The sequence below is a fragment of the Acomys russatus genome, chromosome X (assembly GCF_903995435.1).
Source record: "Acomys russatus chromosome X, mAcoRus1.1, whole genome shotgun sequence".
In the NCBI taxonomy this organism is placed as follows: domain Eukaryota; kingdom Metazoa; phylum Chordata; class Mammalia; order Rodentia; family Muridae; genus Acomys; species Acomys russatus.
In genome coordinates, this window is record NC_067169.1 from 34,218,759 (window position 1) to 34,238,261 (window position 19,503).

A 19,503-nucleotide genomic window follows, 5' to 3' on the forward strand; every position below is an offset into this window, starting at 1 on the left:
GGGCATCAGATCCCCTAGAAGTAGAGTTTCAAGAACAAGTGCTCTTATCAGCTGAGCCATATCTCCAGCCATAACACCTCTTTTTTTAAAAAGTATTTAATATTAATTTCTGCTATTGAAGGCTGGATAAGAGCCAATATGTAAAGTTCATGTTAAATTTAATTCGTAGTCACAAAACTTATTGTGTAACAATCTGCCTTATAATATCATAAGAGCTCCATTTTTTTCTTTTCCCCCACGAAAATAAGCATGAGATCATAAATTGCTGCTTTTCATTCTTTTGATAGACTCAAATATTTCTATTCCTACTGATCACTTTATTTGTGTGTGCTTTGCGGTGGTGGGTTTCATGTGTGTGTGTGTTTGTGTGTGTGTGTGTGTGTGTGTGTGTGTGTTCTGTGTTGTGTGTCTGCCCATAGAGTACAGAACAACTCTGGTCTTCTGGGAGGGCTAGAAGCTCTCTTAATTACTGAGCCATCTATACAATGACATCTCCCACTAGCCAGTTTTGTTAGAGAAAAACCATTGTGTATACATATACGTTTCTATTTTCTCTGAGAATTGAATCTAAAAATTCCACACAAGAAGATATAACCAACCAAGCTGCTAACTTGAAGTCCAGGTTCACTCAGGTATTTAGGTTTTATCCCTTCTCAAGTCTCTGGTGGATTTGAAGACCAGATAGTTTAGTCTTTCAATTAAACTTAGTAGGAGTTAAGATGTTTTTAGATCAAGATAGATGTTTTAAGTTAATAGAGATGAAATATGATAGATATTAATCTCCATTCAGAATTTTAGACCCAACAAGAGAGGAAAGATGTTTACTTCAAGTTTGCCAAACGCAAATGACCAAATTATTATGAATGTAACATTTCTATAATTCCTGATTGTCTCGTGGTTCTTCCTGCTGTATGTAGTTTATTTTACTCATGTAATAATTAATATAAATGTATACGTTAAAAAAGAAACATAATAAAATTTTTTTAAAGAAGCAGAGGAAGCTATAATCAGGATATATTATGTGAGAAAAGAATATATTTTCAATAAAAGAAAAAAATGTGAGTAAACCTTAGGCTATTATAAATGAAATATATTTTAGACAAACATGTTAATTTTACCATTCTTTCCAAACTAAAATACCAAGCAAATCCACCAAAGAAGATGATATAACCAATGTAGAAAAAAATGGCATTTAAATATGTTACTGTTTTATACGAGATATGATATTTTTATTTCATTCAAACAAAAAACCGGAAAATTTTCAGTGGTGGAAACTGTATTCAGGGCTCTTTAACACTGACCTAAACTCTTTGCTAGTGAATTTTTAAAAGTATATTATTTATGTAGTTAGGGTATGCTCTTGTTTTGACTTTTCCAAAAGCTTTATTGCAGTGATTCTCGACCTTCCTAATGCTGCAACTCTTTAATAAAGTCCTTCGTGTTGTGGTGACCCCAACCATAAAATTACTTTCATTGCTACTTAATTGTAATTTTGCTACTATTCTGGATAGTAATGTGAATATCTGTTTCCTGATGATCTTAGGAAACCCCATGTGAAAGGGTCGTTTGACTCCCAAAAGGGACACAACCCAAAGGTTGAGAACCTCCTCTTTATGGGACTAGAACCAGGGAATCCAGTTATTCTTATTTGCAGAAACTTTTACCATCCTTTTATCAACCAGGGAGCTAGCAAAATGATTTAGTGATTCAAAGGCCCTGGATTTGCTACCTAGAGCCAATGGAGTGGCTTACAACCACCCCAAACTCCAGTTGCAGGGATCTAGTACCATGTCCCAGCTCATACAGTCATCAAGCATGTACACACTGCACATGCATACATAGAACTAAAAAATTCATACATATAAATAAAAAATTTAACTAATACATAAAAATCGGCCAGTTTGAGAGCTATAATTTCATTCATAAATGAATGTTACTGATTACATGTGTACTTATTAGCTAAGGAAAAAGGAAGATAGGGGAAGAACTGGAGCAATTCTTTAAAGTAAGAAAAATAGAAATGATTGGAACAAAAGTCTTCATACAGTTTTTAACTAGTAGGAAGGAACTGACAATTAACTGTTAATATTATAACCAGTACTTGGTGATAACTGTTTCCACAAAGAATTAAAAAGGCTAAGAAAACACAGTACAAGGGACTCAATAACTAGGGACTTGATCCTCCTCATGGAGGAGACCACTACACTAAAATTGGATCCTGAGTGAGGGTTAGGTAAATGTATGTAGGTATAAAATGGCCTCTATTCATTGGAGTATCCAGGAATTGTATATAGGAATAACCAGATTGGCTCTTTTAAAGAAATACTTATGGCTTAGAGAAAAGGCGGAATATAGGCAGATTGTCTAAATACGAGGCCAACAATATAGGAAAGAGATAGACCATGTAGGATATGGGAGGATTTGGGGTTTTCAAGAACAAAAGATAAATGATTAACATCAAATTTAAACTTTAGCCAATATTTATCAATACATGTTTTCATATTTTGACTCCTTTATGTAATTTTGAGAAATTCCACTGTGGTTGATGGAACTCTTTTCATTTGTCAGCCTGAAGTTATAATGATGGAAATATTTACTTTGTGGAATATACATGGACAACCAGGTACTTTCTGAGGATTCCACATGTAGCTATACATTTAATCCTCAAATTTATAAAAAAATAGTACTTTATTATGTTCATATTTTAGCAAAAGAAACTAAGTTCACAGTGGAGAATATAATGTTCTCTCCTATTCAGGTGTGGTAGTTTGAATAAGAATGGCTCCATAGATTCATAGGTTTCAATATTGATTACCAGGAAGTGAAGGTCTTTGAAAGGATTAGGAGGTATGGCCTTATTGGAGAAAGCTTGTCACCTGTGGTAGGTTTTGAGGTTTCTAAAACCCCATTCCAAGCACAGAGTATCTGACTTACTGCTCCCTACAGATCCAAATGTAGAATTCCTGCTACTTCTTCAGAGCCATGCCTGCTATGCCACTATGCTCCCTGCTGTGATGAGAATGGATTAAATCTCTGAAACTGTAAGCAAGCTCAAATTAAACACTTTTTAACAATAAGAGTTTCTTCAGCCATAATACCTCTTCACAGCAATAAAACACTGACTAAGACAATGGGAAAACCAAAACTATCTGATTAGACTTCACAATGTAGAGTACAAGTCTAACCTCATGGCTTTAATGCCAAAGAAATACACAAACACATGTATGTCTTGAAGTATGCAGAACATGAGCTGTACACAGAAAAGTAGTGGTCTGAAGAGCAGAGTCTGAGACATTTATGTATTTATAGTGTTGTCAGAGGGTAAAGGACAAACAACAAGGATGGAGAAAACATAGCCAGTGAACTAAGTAAATGATGAGGTCAGGCATGACAAACCCAATGAGGAAACACCTTCAAACTGTTCAACTGCTAAGTGTTACTGACAAGTAAAACATACAAATACGGTCATTCTTTTAGGACTTGGGAAGAAAGACACCAATCTTTTGAAGTATTCGATTGAATAGGAGAGGAGTGTTGATAGAGTGTAGTGATCAGAGGAAATGAAATGATGAAGAACAGAGCACAGGATGAAAGGCTGAGGCTAACTTAGGGTCATGAAAAGATCATTGATAATTTAGGACATATCTCAGATTACAAGCTAAATTTATTTTTTTTATTTTATTAATTTATTCAGATTACAACTCAATCATTATCCCATCACTTGTATCCTTCCATTCCTTCCTCTCTCCCTCTTTCACCCTATTCCCCTCCCCTAGGTCTAAGACAAGTATGACATGTAAACCAACAAATAAGTCTCAAAAACTAGCACATATTTTAAAAAGAAACAACAGCCTTTGAGTTTTGAACAAATAGGGCTCAGGAGTTAGTAGTGTTTGTTGCTTTCAGAGGATAAATGTTTGGTTCCCAGCAGCAGACTGCGGCTCACAACCACTAGTAACTCTACATCTAGTAGATCTGATTTCTGCTTCTGTACACTGTAGGACACTGGACATGAAAATAGGGAAAGATGTTAAAGTTGAGTTCAATTAGAAACTAGATTTACTGAAGTGTTTCTTTTAACAATGCTGAGAGGTTTACAATTCATGTCATGTAAATCGTGTAGTAACTATAACTACTACCACTACTGAGATAACTGTTGTGTAAAGACAACACATTACCAGATTTCTTAAGTATTAACTACGTTATTAAATTAAATAAAAAGTAAATGGATATTTATTACTGAGCGATCAGCAACCTACATTTTAAAGTAAATGAATTTTATTTACTATAATTAATTCTCATAGCTTTGATTATAATTCTCTTACCATCAACATCTTCATAAATACTGTCAAGTGAATTTCTTTTTGGAAACACTGAAATGTCTATCAACTCCTGCGATGGATGTGGGCCAAAAAAATTACCAGTCATTGTCACTTCCACTTTTTCTTCTACCTGTTTGTTGGCCTGACATTTTATAACAACTGTAGGAGAAAAGTTTTTAGTTAGTTCAGTTGTTAGGTATCATTATTATTATTTAGATAAAATAAATTTTTATGAAAATAAAACCTCACTGAACATAATTTCAATTGGCATTGCATGACACACATCCTCTTGTAATATAGCTATTATATATAAATATCAACATGTAGATAAAAATAGTGTCCAAAAGTTGAATATATAATACAGTACACACACACACACACACATACACACACACACACATACACAATGATTACAGACTATATTAGGATGTAGGAATTTGTTTCAGGAACTGATATGGTCATATCACAAACTCAAGTGACAATTCTGAACACATGAACTAATTTTATAATAACAGTAGAGTATACGCCTTCAAATAATGAAAAAAGTTCAATAACTTCTAGCTTATAACAATAGTTAAAGTACTTCTATTTGGCTTTTTACATGTACTTTAAAATTCATACTTATAAAGATTTAAAATTTCAAATCTATAAAATATAACATGTTAGTGGTTGAACATAGGACTACACAATGACTTAATATTAATCTTAAATGTGAGGTACTAATGTTAATTTACAGCATTAATGATCTCTCTATAGTAGTTACACATGCCAATATTTACCCCTATAAAGTGTAGAAGTTGTCAGTGATATTAGATTCACAATGTTTGTATGCATAATTACACAAAGAACAACAAATATTTGATAGTAGCTCTATATTATTGAGCAAAGTGTATGGGAATTCATATATATGCAAATATTTCCCAAAGTGTATTGTTATACTTCTATTACACAGAGATCATACAATGAATATAAATGAAAAATTAGATCCTATATTTTAAAATGTTAGAAGAATATTATATTTGTTTAGACTCGAGTAATGTGGTATTATCTACCAAGTTAGCTGATGTCAACAAATTTTCACAATATTCATTATATTGCTATGGTATTACAAAATTAGTTTTAAATTGCATAATTATATATTTTAAAATAGCATTTATATATCTTACAAATTGTATGCAAAATAAAAATAACTATATAAAATGAGAGACAAACTAAAGGGGTGCCATGGTTTGGTAAAATGTGCACATTGTTCTGGTTATAATGAAGCTCAACCATGCGGTACTAAGTTGGAAGCTAATGAGATCAATTTATAATTGGTGTCTTATAGCTGGTCTTTACTAGTAGGGCTTTAAGAAGCTAATGCTCCATCCATCACAGTGGATTCAGTCCTTATTGCATTATACTACAACAGGTAGTGAAAATATTTTCTAATTATCTGCCCAATAGGCAGTAAGCACATAAGTCACAAAGTGAATTGGTAGCTCACAGAACAACAAAATTGTCCTGGGTTTGAAAATAATGTGAATGTTACAGAAAAAGGAATAGCAGGACTTAACAATAATGTAGTTGACAGAGAAAGCACTGGGCTATCTCTGGTATGTTCTTAAGAAAATAATGTAGAACAGACTGTCCCAAAAGCAATAACATATGTACAGAAAAATTTGCACACTTACCTCTGAAAAGAATTCCTACAAAAATAACTACCAGCACAATTATAGACGTATTGTAAAACAATTCAACAACAAATATCTAAGTTACTTTGGAATATTTAGATTACCGCTATCCTGTCTTAATATGACATATACTAGTTATACCATCATAATTTTTAAAAATCAAGTAACTACAAAAAATAAAAGTCACAGAAAAACTATATGAAATATGTTTGATTTTCTTTGAGGGAAATGCATGAAAAAGTACTCACAGGCTTTTAAAAAGAAAAATATTTCTGCTTAACATATTTAATCTGGGAAAACAAAATCTGCCTATAGTAGGTAGAACAAAGCAGGGACACGATAAGAATGACAAGAGTTTAATATTTAGTTTTTAGTACCGGGCGTTGATCACTTACTAGTGTATTATACATTTTAATAAATGTAGCACTATGGAAAAGACAAAATTAACATAAAAGACATTTTATCACATCTCTTAAACATTTTGAAGATAATTTAGTAGCTTCAAAATGACTTATGTAGGTGTTCATAAACTGAAGAGCAAAACTACAAGTTACATTGACCTGTAAGTGGCAAAGGTACTTCTATGTATGCGGACTTTTTTCTCCAGTTAAAACAAGGAACTATTCAATCTTGACCTTTTTGAATAACCAATACTAGTGTATTTAGAGAAGTGCTCTGGTACAAGAAAAATTTACCACTTCTTCCTATTTCAATGTAGGATGATGTAATGTAAGTTCAGTAAAGACTAATCATTTTTTATCTCTTTATTATCGTATTTTATTTCTTCTGAGCTGAAGATGGAGCCCAGGCCCTTTTCACATGCCAAGGAAGCATTCTTCAATTAAGCTATAGCCTCAGCCCAGAAGTCTAACTATTTCATTTGCAATAATTGATATGGAGAATTAAAGAACAGAATTTCAAGCCTTTGAAAACTCCATCAAAATTTCTTAAGGTAGGTATTCAAGACATGATTTACCATACCTACTGGTATGAAAGAAAGTACTGTTGTAGCACCCTTAGGAAGAGGGCTGCTTGTAGCATATCTGTTTGCATATATTTTACCTGGAGAACTTTTAGGGACTGGTGCCTGCGGAAGTCCAATAATAGGGTATATCCAATGTATTGTATGTGTTTCCCCATGGTCTACGCCAATATACCTATATAGAAATTAAAACATGTACATGTAGAGTTAACACAAAACAGAAATACTGTCAATATAGATCAAAGAAATAATTATTATATATCTATATCTATAATATAGGCATGTAACAACAATTAATGAAAAGAGGCCATAAATATAAAAGAGAAATTTGAGGTATTTGGAAAAATGTTGATGAGAAAAAGGAAAAGATTAAATTATATTTAAATCTCAAAAAATAACTATGAAAAAAGAAAAATGATATTATTTTTATTACTCTGAAGCTATTTTAGTAAAGCTTATTTGTAATTATATTTAGGCAGACAAAGACAAACTTAGAAAACATTTTCTTAATCAGTTGATGTTATAAAAATGTACAAGGAAGTCTTAGAGAATTATTTAAAAATAAAGCATCATGGAGTGTAAGTTAAAATGTAGGAGCTTTAGTCATCTACCTTCCTAGAGTATATCTGTATTTATTGCTAAAACTAAATGGTGACTGGGAGGTAAAACAATTTATATAGGTGATATCCTGAATTATACAGTGAAAAATCACAAAATACAAAATCTTATTAATTTTGGGGCTTCAGAAAGGGATTCAAACTTTTATCTTAACGTGATACCAGTTAATAAGAGTATGTATCTCATCTACTATTAGAAAAATGAATTTAGAAAAGTTTGCTGATCATTTTTGAAGATGAAATTTTCTTGCAAAATAAAATTTGAAACACAGCACAGAAGACCACTTGTGCATGTGACTTGTGTAACTGCTTCCTAGGACACCATACTCAAAAGGGCTTTGCCTTAAACCTATCTTACAATTCTCATTAAGTTTTTAACAAGAATCTTTTCATTGTAATTTTTCACTGAGATGCTGCATATGTGTGTACATATAACTAACTGTCACTCTGGGAGTGGTAAATGGATAAGAATTGAGCCACAGTAAAAACATGTGGAAAAGAAATATGAAAGTATACAATAAAAGAAGATTTTGATTTTAAATAAGGTTTCTAGACTAATTAAACTGTAAAAGCAGAGGAAACACTTAAAATTTGTATGATTATTGAAGTATGCTCAACTCTCAGCTAAGCAAACAATGTGAGTTACCTTTATTCTAGAAATGGCATAGAAATTATTCACCCTGGTTATAGCAGTATTTCGTCAATTGGTGAGTGCCAGTCTTACAAGTTCTGTATTTTGCTCAGACAAGCTGCTGATGCAGGTTGCCCTCAAGTTATTATTTCTTGATTTAGCAGTCAGTCACGATTTTCCCTTTGTACGCATCTGAATGGTTAAAGGGAATACTTGTCTTGTTCACTACTCTGAACTTCAACAAACGTATTTTATTTTTCTGCACATAAGATAAGAGCTGCAGTAGTTCAGATCTTACTGAGCTTTATGTCGAATATATATCATACAATAAAAAAACCTATCACATCAAGTTCAGTCAAAATACAAACTACTTTCTTTTTATGTGATAATTGTTACCTCTTAGTCTCTTCACTTAGTTCATCAAAATTGTCAATAGTCCATTTTTTTTTGTTTGCTCTGTTTATCTTAACAATCACTATTGTTTTGTATAATGTCATAGCGGTAGGTATAAATAACACTGGGATTTCTAAGTTTCCATTAGGAGGCACCACAATTCCTGTAAAACAGGGAAAACAATTTCAAAACATTATAACATGCTTGCTCAGCCATGTTAATTAATATTCTATTTGCAACAGAAAGAAATGGAAACAACTGAAATGTCCTTCAAATAATAAATGGATAATAAAAATGTGATACATATACAGGTAAGTTGGTGGAACTGGAAAATATTATACTAAATGAATTAAGCAGACCCAGAGAGATAAATGCCACATATTCTTTATTTTATTTTACCCCATCATTTTCTTATCAGAAAATAATATCCTAATGTTTTTACTGGCCAGTAATATTTCAAAAACTCCTTCTGAACAAAGCTTACATTCTGGAAAGTTGTAAATGCTTCTCTACCTTTCACCTAAATTCCGTGAACTATATTCTAAGATTCATTTTATTAAGAAACAAGAAGTTTCTCTGGAAGAAGCTTTGAACTTGATAATTCTTAAAATTGATAGCTAAGGTTATATAGAGTGATAAAAGAACAAAAAAATCCTCATGAGTTTCTGCCAACTCTTACTACATTTTATAGACAAGTGTGTGCAACAACTTATAGAAGAAAGGGTACAGCAGTGCTTATTGTACATTTAAAACCAAAATATGTTCATATCTTTGTTTCGTGTCTTCAGGTTGCTGGCAATAAAATCCTTTCATCTGCAAGAAGATCCAAATATTACTTAATAAAAAACAGGCAGCAGACTCTGCCTCCTAGTTATAAGAGTCTGATGCTAGAAAACCTCCTGAAATACTTTCTTTTCAGATTACTAGAAAAGTTTGAGGTTTACTAAAGACCATCTAAATAAAAACCATGCTACAAATGAGGCTTGTTGAATTCCAACTCAAGGGAATTGGATATGTTCCACGTAAGTGAGGGCCCAGGAAGCCTCACATTTTATGGCACTAAAAACATATTATTATAAGACAAACCTTTGAAAATATAATCCCACCAATTGAACAAAATGGAGATATTGGTGGAATGGTGACATAGCCTCCAGGGCTCTGTATGCAAGGTGCTTGATCACTGTATTATTTTCTTTTTATTGATATTTTAAGTTTGACTCTCAAAGATTTTTAGTACAGTAATAAGTTTTTATATTACTATTTTATGTCTATAAATCCTTATCTAATATAATGTAGGAGTAATATAAATGAGTGTATATCCGGAATGTCTTAAATGCTAATCCCACGAAGTATGTATACTTTTATAGAAATATCACTCTTGCTTTTACTTATTTCTTCATAGTTGCATATTTTATCTATTTGTAATTCATTCTAATACAAACAATAAAGAACATATTCTATGGTACTGATATTTACATCAACATTGTTATCTAAAAAGAACTATTTTCAAAGATTACTGGTTTGTGGACCATAAAGATGACTCAATGGGTAAAGGTGCTTTACTCGTTAGACTGTTGAATACTTGTCTCCTAAGGTAATGTGTGCATATGAGGGCCCAAGAAGCTGCCTGAACAAGAAGAACTATGGCAATAAAAACTCATAATAAGATAAACTTTTGAAAAAATAATCCCACCAATTGAACAAAGTGGAGATGTTGGTGGAATGGTAACACAGCCTTCAGGGAAAATTTTAACAGTGCAGGCACTGTTTACACACACACACACACACACACACACACACACACACACACTTATTAAGAAGCTTCTGACTATAAGATTTCCATATGGCAATTTAAAAGACACTTCTTCCCATCCCTCACCCCATTTAATGCTCCTGTTCCATTATCCCTATTTCCTCCTTTACATCATGAAGTTCGAATCACATTCTATTGAAATCTGTTTTCTATAGTCAGTCCTTTTCTAGTTTCCCCAATTTCTATGAGTACTATGATTTAAACACAGAAATCCAAAATTTCAAATCTCCTATCCACGTATGAGAGAAAACATGCAATAGTTTTCTTTCTTTGTCCTATGCAACTATGAATACTGTGAGTAATGATAATAACTGCCCTGGCAAAGTATGCCCATAGGGGCAACAGTGACCACATCTTCTTGGAATAGATAACAGTTTCTGATTAGATATAAAGTCTACTCTGCAAGACAGAACCCATGTCTTATATAAACTAGATCCAAAGCCAGTAACTGGCTGCATTATAGGTCCTATGAGAGAACCTAAATCCATTATTATGCAAAATGTACATAGTATTACATTGCCCTCTAAGGTTTTATATTCATAAATTAGTATATTTTTCAGGATCATGTCACCATTTTCTTGGAATTGTTCAAGTGGAATTATTTAGTATTGCTTGTATATGAAAATGTACATTTAAATATCTCATAAAACTACAACGTAAGTGTACCCATATAACTCAATTATAATACAAGGTTTACTTCCAATGCTTTGGAAGTGCTATAGCAAGCTGTTTAGGAGAAATAAGTTATACAAATTAAAGGTTAGTAGATTAAGTCACGGTCATGTCAATTGCTAGTCTACTTTTATCACAAAAATATACATCTTAGGTGCAACAAATAGATATGACTCTATAGAAAGACAAGGTCTTTAAAAACCCCAGAGACATGCAGAATATGGCATTGAAAATGTTTTATTACTTTAAAGATTCATTGACAATGAGACAGGGTAACTCCTGGCAACACCCAGCCTACCTCAAAGAAGATGATAAGCATCAAAGAACCTCATTATGGAGATGGCTTCAAATGTGGCAAACAAGCCACTGGGCAAAATGTCCTCATTTCTACCACAGACAGAATTCTGCCTAAAAAAAGGGCAGGCAGAGTCGATGGCCAAACTCTGCCAAGACAAGGTAAGCAAGTCCTCAATAGTTCCTGCCTCACAAATGCATTGGTCCAGAAGGTTTGCTGACAAGTGCTTTTTTTGCTGACCCATCTTACTGGACTATATTTTCACTTTTTAATGGCCATTTCTACTCCCACTATTATGAACTAGTGCTTATACTCAATGTAATTTATTTTAAAGAAATAGTGGAAGACTCTAAGTCAGAGACAAGAAGTTCACCGAGTTTATCAGATTCTGATTCTTTTTTTCTACATTTTAATTTTCTCAATTCAACAACAACTCACCATGGAGTTGTAGCAAATTAGAGATAACCTAGAAATTTGAGTTTCTAATCTGGCCATATCTTCGTCCTCTCTTGAAAAGGCCTAACTCTGGAGAATATAATACTTTCCTTTCTTACAAGAGCATTTATCATCCTCCAGACCATATGTGTGTGTGCATGTGTGCGTGCATGCATGCGTGTGTGTGTGTATACACCGCATATGCAGGTTTGGGTGTCAGTAAATGTGTGGCGATATACATATGTATGCATTTGTGTAAGTGGACATCAGACTTCCACATTAGGCATTTTTTTCCTCAGTTACTTCTCATCATACTTCATGTACAAGGCACTTAACTGAAATGGGAGCTCATAGATTTTGTTAGGCTAGCTGCTCACCAAAGTCCTGGATTCTGCCTGTCTCTACCTCCCCAGTGTGAGGATCACAGGTGTGTACTGCCACACTAGGCTTTTACATGGGTGCTGGATTTTGAACTCAGTTGCTCCTGATTGCATAGGGAACACTTTACTGACAGCCGTTTCATAGCCCATATTTTTCCCATTTTGAATTTTTGTATTTTCTTCAGCTCTTAGTTTAATGTCTGTGAACAGAGATGCATAAAACATTTTCTTTATAAACTACATCTTTGCTTTAAAAAGATGCTGATACAAATGACTAAAATAATTACAAGGAGATAACTAAACTGTTGTGGGGAGATTTTTTTTTGTTTTTGGTCACATAAAAGCCATTTATTTACATGTTCAGAAGAATAACCTAGGTGAGCCAGCCTCTGATAGGGGGTTGTGACTCCTCTGCTGCATCATTGGAGAGTGGGGAGAGTTATTTTCAAAGTGGTGACTTCTCCAATGGATGCTCCACACACATCACTAGTGGCTGGAGCCTGCAGCCTTATGAGTACTGGTGTTGGAGATCTCATTCCAGAGCAAGATCTTGAGGTGGCTAAGCACCAGTGAGTGGTGGGCCTCCGCCTGGTTGGCCAGTCCACTCAGTGTAGTGCACGAGTGCAGCTGTTTGCCCAGCTCCTCTTGGAGGTCTGCAGGTACAGCTGGCAACAGATAGTCCCTTAGCAGCTCACACATCTTGGTCAGGCTAGGCTGGATGAGGTCACCCTTGCACTGCCTCATGAGGTGGTCACAAGGGGCCCTGCAATCTCTCCCATAAATGCAGTCAGAGCTCTGCTCACAGTGGCTGTCCTGAAGGAGGCAACACACAGTAGCCTCTAGTGCGACCTGTGCAAGTCAGCCATCCTGAAGTCATAGGTGGCCGTGTACCTTGGTCAGTGTGGTCTCACACATGTAGAAGGTACCATAGGAACCATGGAAGAGCTCCTCTACAAACTACAGCAGGTCAATGGCAATCTTGGCACACCAGGGCCACACAGTTCCAAACCACTAATGGAGATCCTTATGCAGCCGAGACAGCACAAAGTGGGCGCAAGGCAAGCAGTGACACGGTCCCATGCCAGGAGCCATGAGGGATGCCCTGAGTAAGGTAGAGGTCCCCGTAGTAGTCCCAAAGACAGGAAGCATGCTCCTTCTCCTGAGGGGACAGCAGGAACTCGTGCTGTAGCAGGGTCTTTGCCAGGAACACCCTACTATCTTTGTTGAAGTCCACCATGAGAATGATCTGGTCAACTACCGCTGGCAGGGAAGGCAGGTCTCCTACGTTCACCTTAAGGAAGTTGAGGGTCATCTCTCTGAACTCCTTGATGAAGGTGCCCCAGGTGGGCTCGTCAAACAACATCAGCTTCTGTCTCGGCACTGCATCTGGCCAGGCCTTGGAATTCACGGCCTCCTCAATGCCATATTTGATGGTCACCTCTTTGTCCTGCCACAGCACACTGTACACCTGCTGGCCTGGGGCTGAGGAAAGGCAGGTCCTCCACTTCACCTTCTGCAGCTCACACAGGTCCTGGTACACAGAGCCCAAGAAGATGCTCTTGTGGTACTGGTCAAACTGAAGAGAGGCATCAGGGTATGCCGTAGGGCATGGGACTTGGTGGTCACAGCCCTACTCACTTCCTTTGGATCCACAGCCAGCAAAGCTACACTCTGTCGAGGGTCCCATCTGTGAAGGAGACCCAGTGTCTCAAATGTTTCTTCAGTTGATGATCACTGTCAGGCTTATTTGTCACCATCCGATCATCACCTGGCAAACCTGGCCATGGCAGAGCTCCTAATAGGATGAGTAGTGCACATAGATGATCCAGCTGCCCATGAAGATACCCAGCCAGACCAGCAAGACATACTTGACCCTGAGGCCTGGAAGCTGCCCCTTCAGAACCATGGAGAAAGGGCAGAAGAGCACCAGGTGCCCCAGGTGCCTCAGCAGCCACATGATGGGCACCGGCCAGGGCTGCAGAACCTCAGCAGGTGCGGGCAGGCCAGCAGCAGTCACAGCTTTGCTTTCCATGCAGGCTGAGCACCTTCGGCCCCTGTTAAAGGGGAGGTGCGTACCTTTCTCCGAGAGATGTAAATAGTCATTATTGACTTCAACTAACAGATTTTTGTTAAGATAATATTTATCATATTGCCATAGACTTGATTATTATCATTTAGAAACTTCAATTTTAGACAAATTCATAATGCTTGAGAGATAGTGATTTTTATTTGTGGTGCAAAGAATTGAACCTCTGACTCATACAGTCTAAGCATGGAAAATACTGAGTTACATCACCAGCCTAAATTTTAGATATTCAAGAAGACCTATTATTTGTTAAATTTCTTTCTATAGGTGGTATATTGGTGGGACTAAGATATAGAAGACTGTCTTTACACATTGAAATAAATTTGCAAGTAAACATTATACAAAGTTGAAATCATTTTTCATGATTCCATGAGTACTATTTTTTCATTTTATTTTTTTTGTATTTTTTATTAATTCATTCATATTACATCTCAATAGTTTTCCCCATCCCCTGTATCCTCCCATTCCTCCCTCCCTCCTGCTTTCCCCCTACTCCCCTGTTTCATTTTATTTTAAATTTTATTTTTTCACAAGCAACAAAATTTCCATTCTTTGAATCATATTAGTTCTGGTAATTATTCAAAAGCTAAATAAATGTAGAACAATCTAATTACATCCTTTTTCTAAATTGCCAGCTTTTTGCTCACTTGCTTCTATGTCCTGCTTTGTTCTTCAATTCTCCATGAATACTTTTAATATTCTACAATATTCTTAAAAATTTCTTGACTGATAAACTGGAGAAATCTATATACAGAATATGTCTTAAATGTAGTGGTATACAAAATGACGGAATTTAAGAAGAAAAATCCTGTACCATGTGTACGCCTCAAAGAACTAAACCGGTAGGCAGAATGTTCATGGAGGAAGCTGTCCCAGCAATGGTCAGTTATAAGAGTCTTGGGTCCTTGTTTATCTAATTAAGAAACAAAGAGATATTATACTTCAGTGTCATACTCAAGAAGAAAAATTCTATGAAAATTTAATGTTTTTCAAAGATAGATAAGTATGTTTGAAAGTATGTTTTGACATGAAGTTTAAGTGACATATTTGGAGAACATATTCAATGTTAGAATCAGTTTTCTCTATTAATATTAAAATATTTTAAAATCCACTCACAAATTAGTGGTGTTTTAATTTTAAGTACTCAAATAACAGATATGAAGAATCTAGTCATCAAAAATGAATTATAGCACTTAATGTATACTGTGTGTATATATATGTATATATAATTTATGTAACATTATTTATAAAATTAAACCCAGTGCAAACAACCATATACTAATTATCTATACAATAGGATAAATGCACATTTTGGTAAAAATTCAACATATGCATAATTGGAAAGAAATGCTGAAAAATATTTAATCATAGAAGTAAATGAATAAAAAATGCTTTGAGCTAATTATGTAAATACCAGTGTCTTAAAAGTGCAGTCTTGTGGCAAGCTGTATTGAAAACCTTATGATGACAAGGCCATAGCTAGAACTAATTAATCAGAATAACAATGTGGTAAAACAAAAGGCTTACCTATTAATGTATGTAAACAGTAACTAAAGACAAGTAAAGTGATTGTAAGCAAGTAGAGACTTAGATTATTCATCTGAAAGTGTATATAAGAATTATTCTATTTTTACTTTCTAGTATTAGAAAATTTTAGATTATGCTTAGAAAATCAAAGACAGATAACGCAATTAAACCGATACATCAAAGTCTTTTGTGCTACAATTTTCTAGTCATAAATCTCAAATCTTATAATGCTTTTAAAAACATTCAAAGATAAAATCTGAATGTCTGAAGTTGGGAATTAATTTGAAGGTGTGTGTGTGGATTCTTCATATATATATATATATATATATATATATATATATATATATATATATATATATATATTGTTTTATGTGTTAGGTCATGTTTATCCTAATAATTAACAATTTATAGTGACTATTATTATACTTAACATATTTATTTAACTGTGACTGTGTCTTGGGTATGACTTAGAAACAACATTTGCATCATCATGTGTTAGTATACTATTATACTATGTTAATTAGTATGCATACTCTTACACTTAGTATTGTTTCTAGTAAACTATTGCTGTTTGAAGCAGTCTAATTTTATTTAAAGATTTTAATTTAAATCCTTATTATCCCATTTAAATTTAGATAAAATAAGATTGCATAATCTCTAGAGTACAGCAATCTCCAGAGTATAGCAATTTCAGTAGAAAAATAAAATAATGCCAGCTTATACTTATCAATTATTGCTTCATTCATTTATACTGTTTTTAGATACATAATTATACTAAAATTTCACAGGCAGAATGCAATAGAAAATCAGAGATAGTGTATTTGTTATCCATATGTGAGAGAGCTTTAAAATGTATATCCTATAGTTTTCAAACGACAAAAGATGCTCAATAGCAGGTAATTATATTTAACCCCTGAGCTATCGATATCCATTTTGGAAGTAATAACACTACCAATTAAAAGAAACCCTGATATTACAAAGTTCATAAATGAGCAGTTATAGAATTCCTAATAGGAGCAAGGGAACAGACATGTGTTTGACATGTGTCCTTAAATTAGTATCTTAGGCCTTGCCCTAATTTCTAATGTCTTAGCTCATACTCTTATATCTCAACATGGTTACTCTCCATTTCTTTATTTTATACTAACAGGTTAGATATTTTGAAGAAAGAGTTTGAGGATGAGGACATAATTACTGATGAAAGATGATTGTTTGCTGAGTACATGAACACCAACCTTTGAGCATACGTATATGTCTAAGCCAAACAAGGCCCATAGAAGAACCCCAAACATGTATGGATTAGGTAGTTCCCATCTGATGGCAGAGGGTAAAATAGAGGTGTCAGAAAAGCTGACACAATAAGAAAGCAGTGGCATTAAGGAACATGGCTTAGAGTCCTTTGAGAGGATGAAGGCCTCCATCTCTCCACCTAGCATCCAAGGAAAGGAAGTAGCAAATGTTATTTTAGTTTAGTGACTTAAGACTGGCATTTACATGTATCACCTATGACTGAAATTTAGGTGACCCTGAAGAAGACATCTTGGCACATGCAGTTCCAGACCCTGTTCAGTTTATGTACTGTATAGCTTTGAACAATTTCTTCTTTTTAAATTTTTTTTCAGGTTCATTAGCATTTACATGCATGTTTGAGAGTGTCACAAGGCCTGGAGCTAGAGTTACAGAAAGGTGTGAGTTGCCATGTGGGTGCTGGGAATTGAATCAAGATCCTCCGAAAGAGTAGTCAGTACTCTTAATTACTGAGCCTTCTCTCCAGTCCCAGTTTTGAACAATTTCTAAGACTGAAGTTCTACAACTGAAAAACATATAGTTAACTTTAACAGTTGTCTGCAAAACTGAACATAGTCATGCATTCAGTGGGCTTGAGTATTGGGCGTATTGGGTTTATAACAAATATTAAGTTCCAAGGCTATTTAAATTTTTCCACAAATTCTTATGTCTCAAAATACTCATTGATGATCTGCATTGATGATTATTTTTCTAGTCCTGAATATTTATGCCATTTTCTCTGTAGCTACTTTCTGAATTAGCATAGAGTAATATATGCATGGATGCTTGAATCATTCATTTTCCTACAGCTTGCCATACATAATTCTTAACTGAAAGCTCTCTTTCAAAGGCCCATCTTCTTTCTACTGTTTCAGGCTTACAGGTATCTATTCATAAACTGTGTGAGCTAGAAATTCAAAGGAAGTTGGGAGCTGCAGTCTAACCTTAAGATTTTATAGATTCCAGAGAATTATATTTTCACAACAATCAAAAACACAATAAAATTATTATTCCTTGGGGTAATCTCATGTACATTTCTACCTTCATCTATATTCTACTCTTCAGGGAATCACATAGTTACATAAACAATAGTAAGATGAATTTTTAAGTATTGTTGAGAGGGAGACTTGTTGAGAAAAACGGCTTGGTAAGAATAGGGGTAGTGGCGAGAGAGGGTAATGAAAGCGTAGAAATGACCAAAATATATTGTAAACTACTATGAAATTGAAAAAGAATAAATAAGGTTTTTTCCTCCAAGAACATAACCAGTCCCCAGGGATGAGATATGGCACTGGCAAGTCACCTGTTCTGGGTAATTCTAAAGTGTTTCGGTAGAAGCCAATTTATAGAAAAAATTATGAAGTCACATAAGAATTTCTATAGTGTAATCAACTAATAGGTTAATGAAAAGCTTCTTCCTGATATAAATAAGTGAGAAATCTCCCCAAAATTTATATGACACGTGTAATATTCCAAGAAATGCTTTTATAAGATCTCCAACACATCATGATGAATACTTCTATGTCATCTAAAGTTATGAATATGTGAAATACCCAGATGGTGAAGTTGACTCAATAAACTTCTTCCTGTGACTGGTAGGAAGTGTCATGTATTTCAAGTACAGAAATTTGGGACTCATTCGGTTTAATTAATGAACAGACTTCAAGGTTCTCAGAAAAAGAACTCTTCTAAGTTTATTCACTTACTCTTCAGCATTTTTTCAATTAAGTGTTTTGTTTTGGATATTTAGGTGACTGTTTAGTGAGGAATTGTATCTGTTAAGAAGCTATATACAAAGTTCCTCAGGGATGTTCCTTTGTAAAATTAGGTTTTCTTTCCTGTTCCTTCATTTAATGGCTCTGAATGGCTCTGTGAACAGAAACAAGTTGCTAGCTCTCTGTGTCTCTTAGTCTTCTCATGTTTAAAATTGAATATAATGAGTACCTTAGGGGGCTCTTGTTTTAGAGTTTCCTTAGAAATAATTATTTGGCAAGCGGTCTTGGGGAGTGCAGATTGAGGAGTTTAGGTGCCAGACACAAAACCCAAGCCCATCTATCACATGAGTCACTGCTACAGGGAAGTAGGATTCAAAGTACATGGGGAACTATGGATCTATAATGAGTACGCAATGCAGAAGAACAGGGATATGCGGACTGTGATATTTAGCCATTATTCCCTGGCATCCATAGATTGAATATTAACTTAGTGGCACCTCCAGCTTACCCCAGGTAGGCAGGAAAAAAAAAACTCTTGCAGTCAGAGGAAGCACTCAGAAAAATTCTAAATCATTGGCAACTGAATGGAGGCCCAAATTAACATCAGTCTACTAATTTCTGTCTTAAGATAAGTTGAAGGAAGTACAGATGAAGTACTTTGTAAAAATCAGGAAC

The 19,503-nt window shown here is 34.6% G+C and overlaps 1 protein-coding gene and 1 pseudogene across 1 annotated transcript in view; both read right to left on the bottom strand.

Moving 5' to 3' along the window:
- Cfap47 (cilia and flagella associated protein 47) overlaps positions 1–19,503 on the bottom strand; it is a 242,065-nt gene that overhangs the window by 20,295 nt on the left and 202,267 nt on the right. The window contains exons 58-61 of the mRNA XM_051142600.1: positions 15,114–15,212; positions 8,622–8,781; positions 7,058–7,152; positions 4,326–4,481 (exon numbers count right to left, since the gene is read on the bottom strand). Of these exons, the coding sequence (XP_050998557.1) occupies positions 4,326–4,481; positions 7,058–7,152; positions 8,622–8,781; positions 15,114–15,212 (510 nt within the window). The remainder of the gene's footprint in view (positions 1–4,325; positions 4,482–7,057; positions 7,153–8,621; positions 8,782–15,113; positions 15,213–19,503) is intronic.
- LOC127184588 (divergent protein kinase domain 1B-like) lies at positions 12,700–14,170 on the bottom strand (annotated as a pseudogene).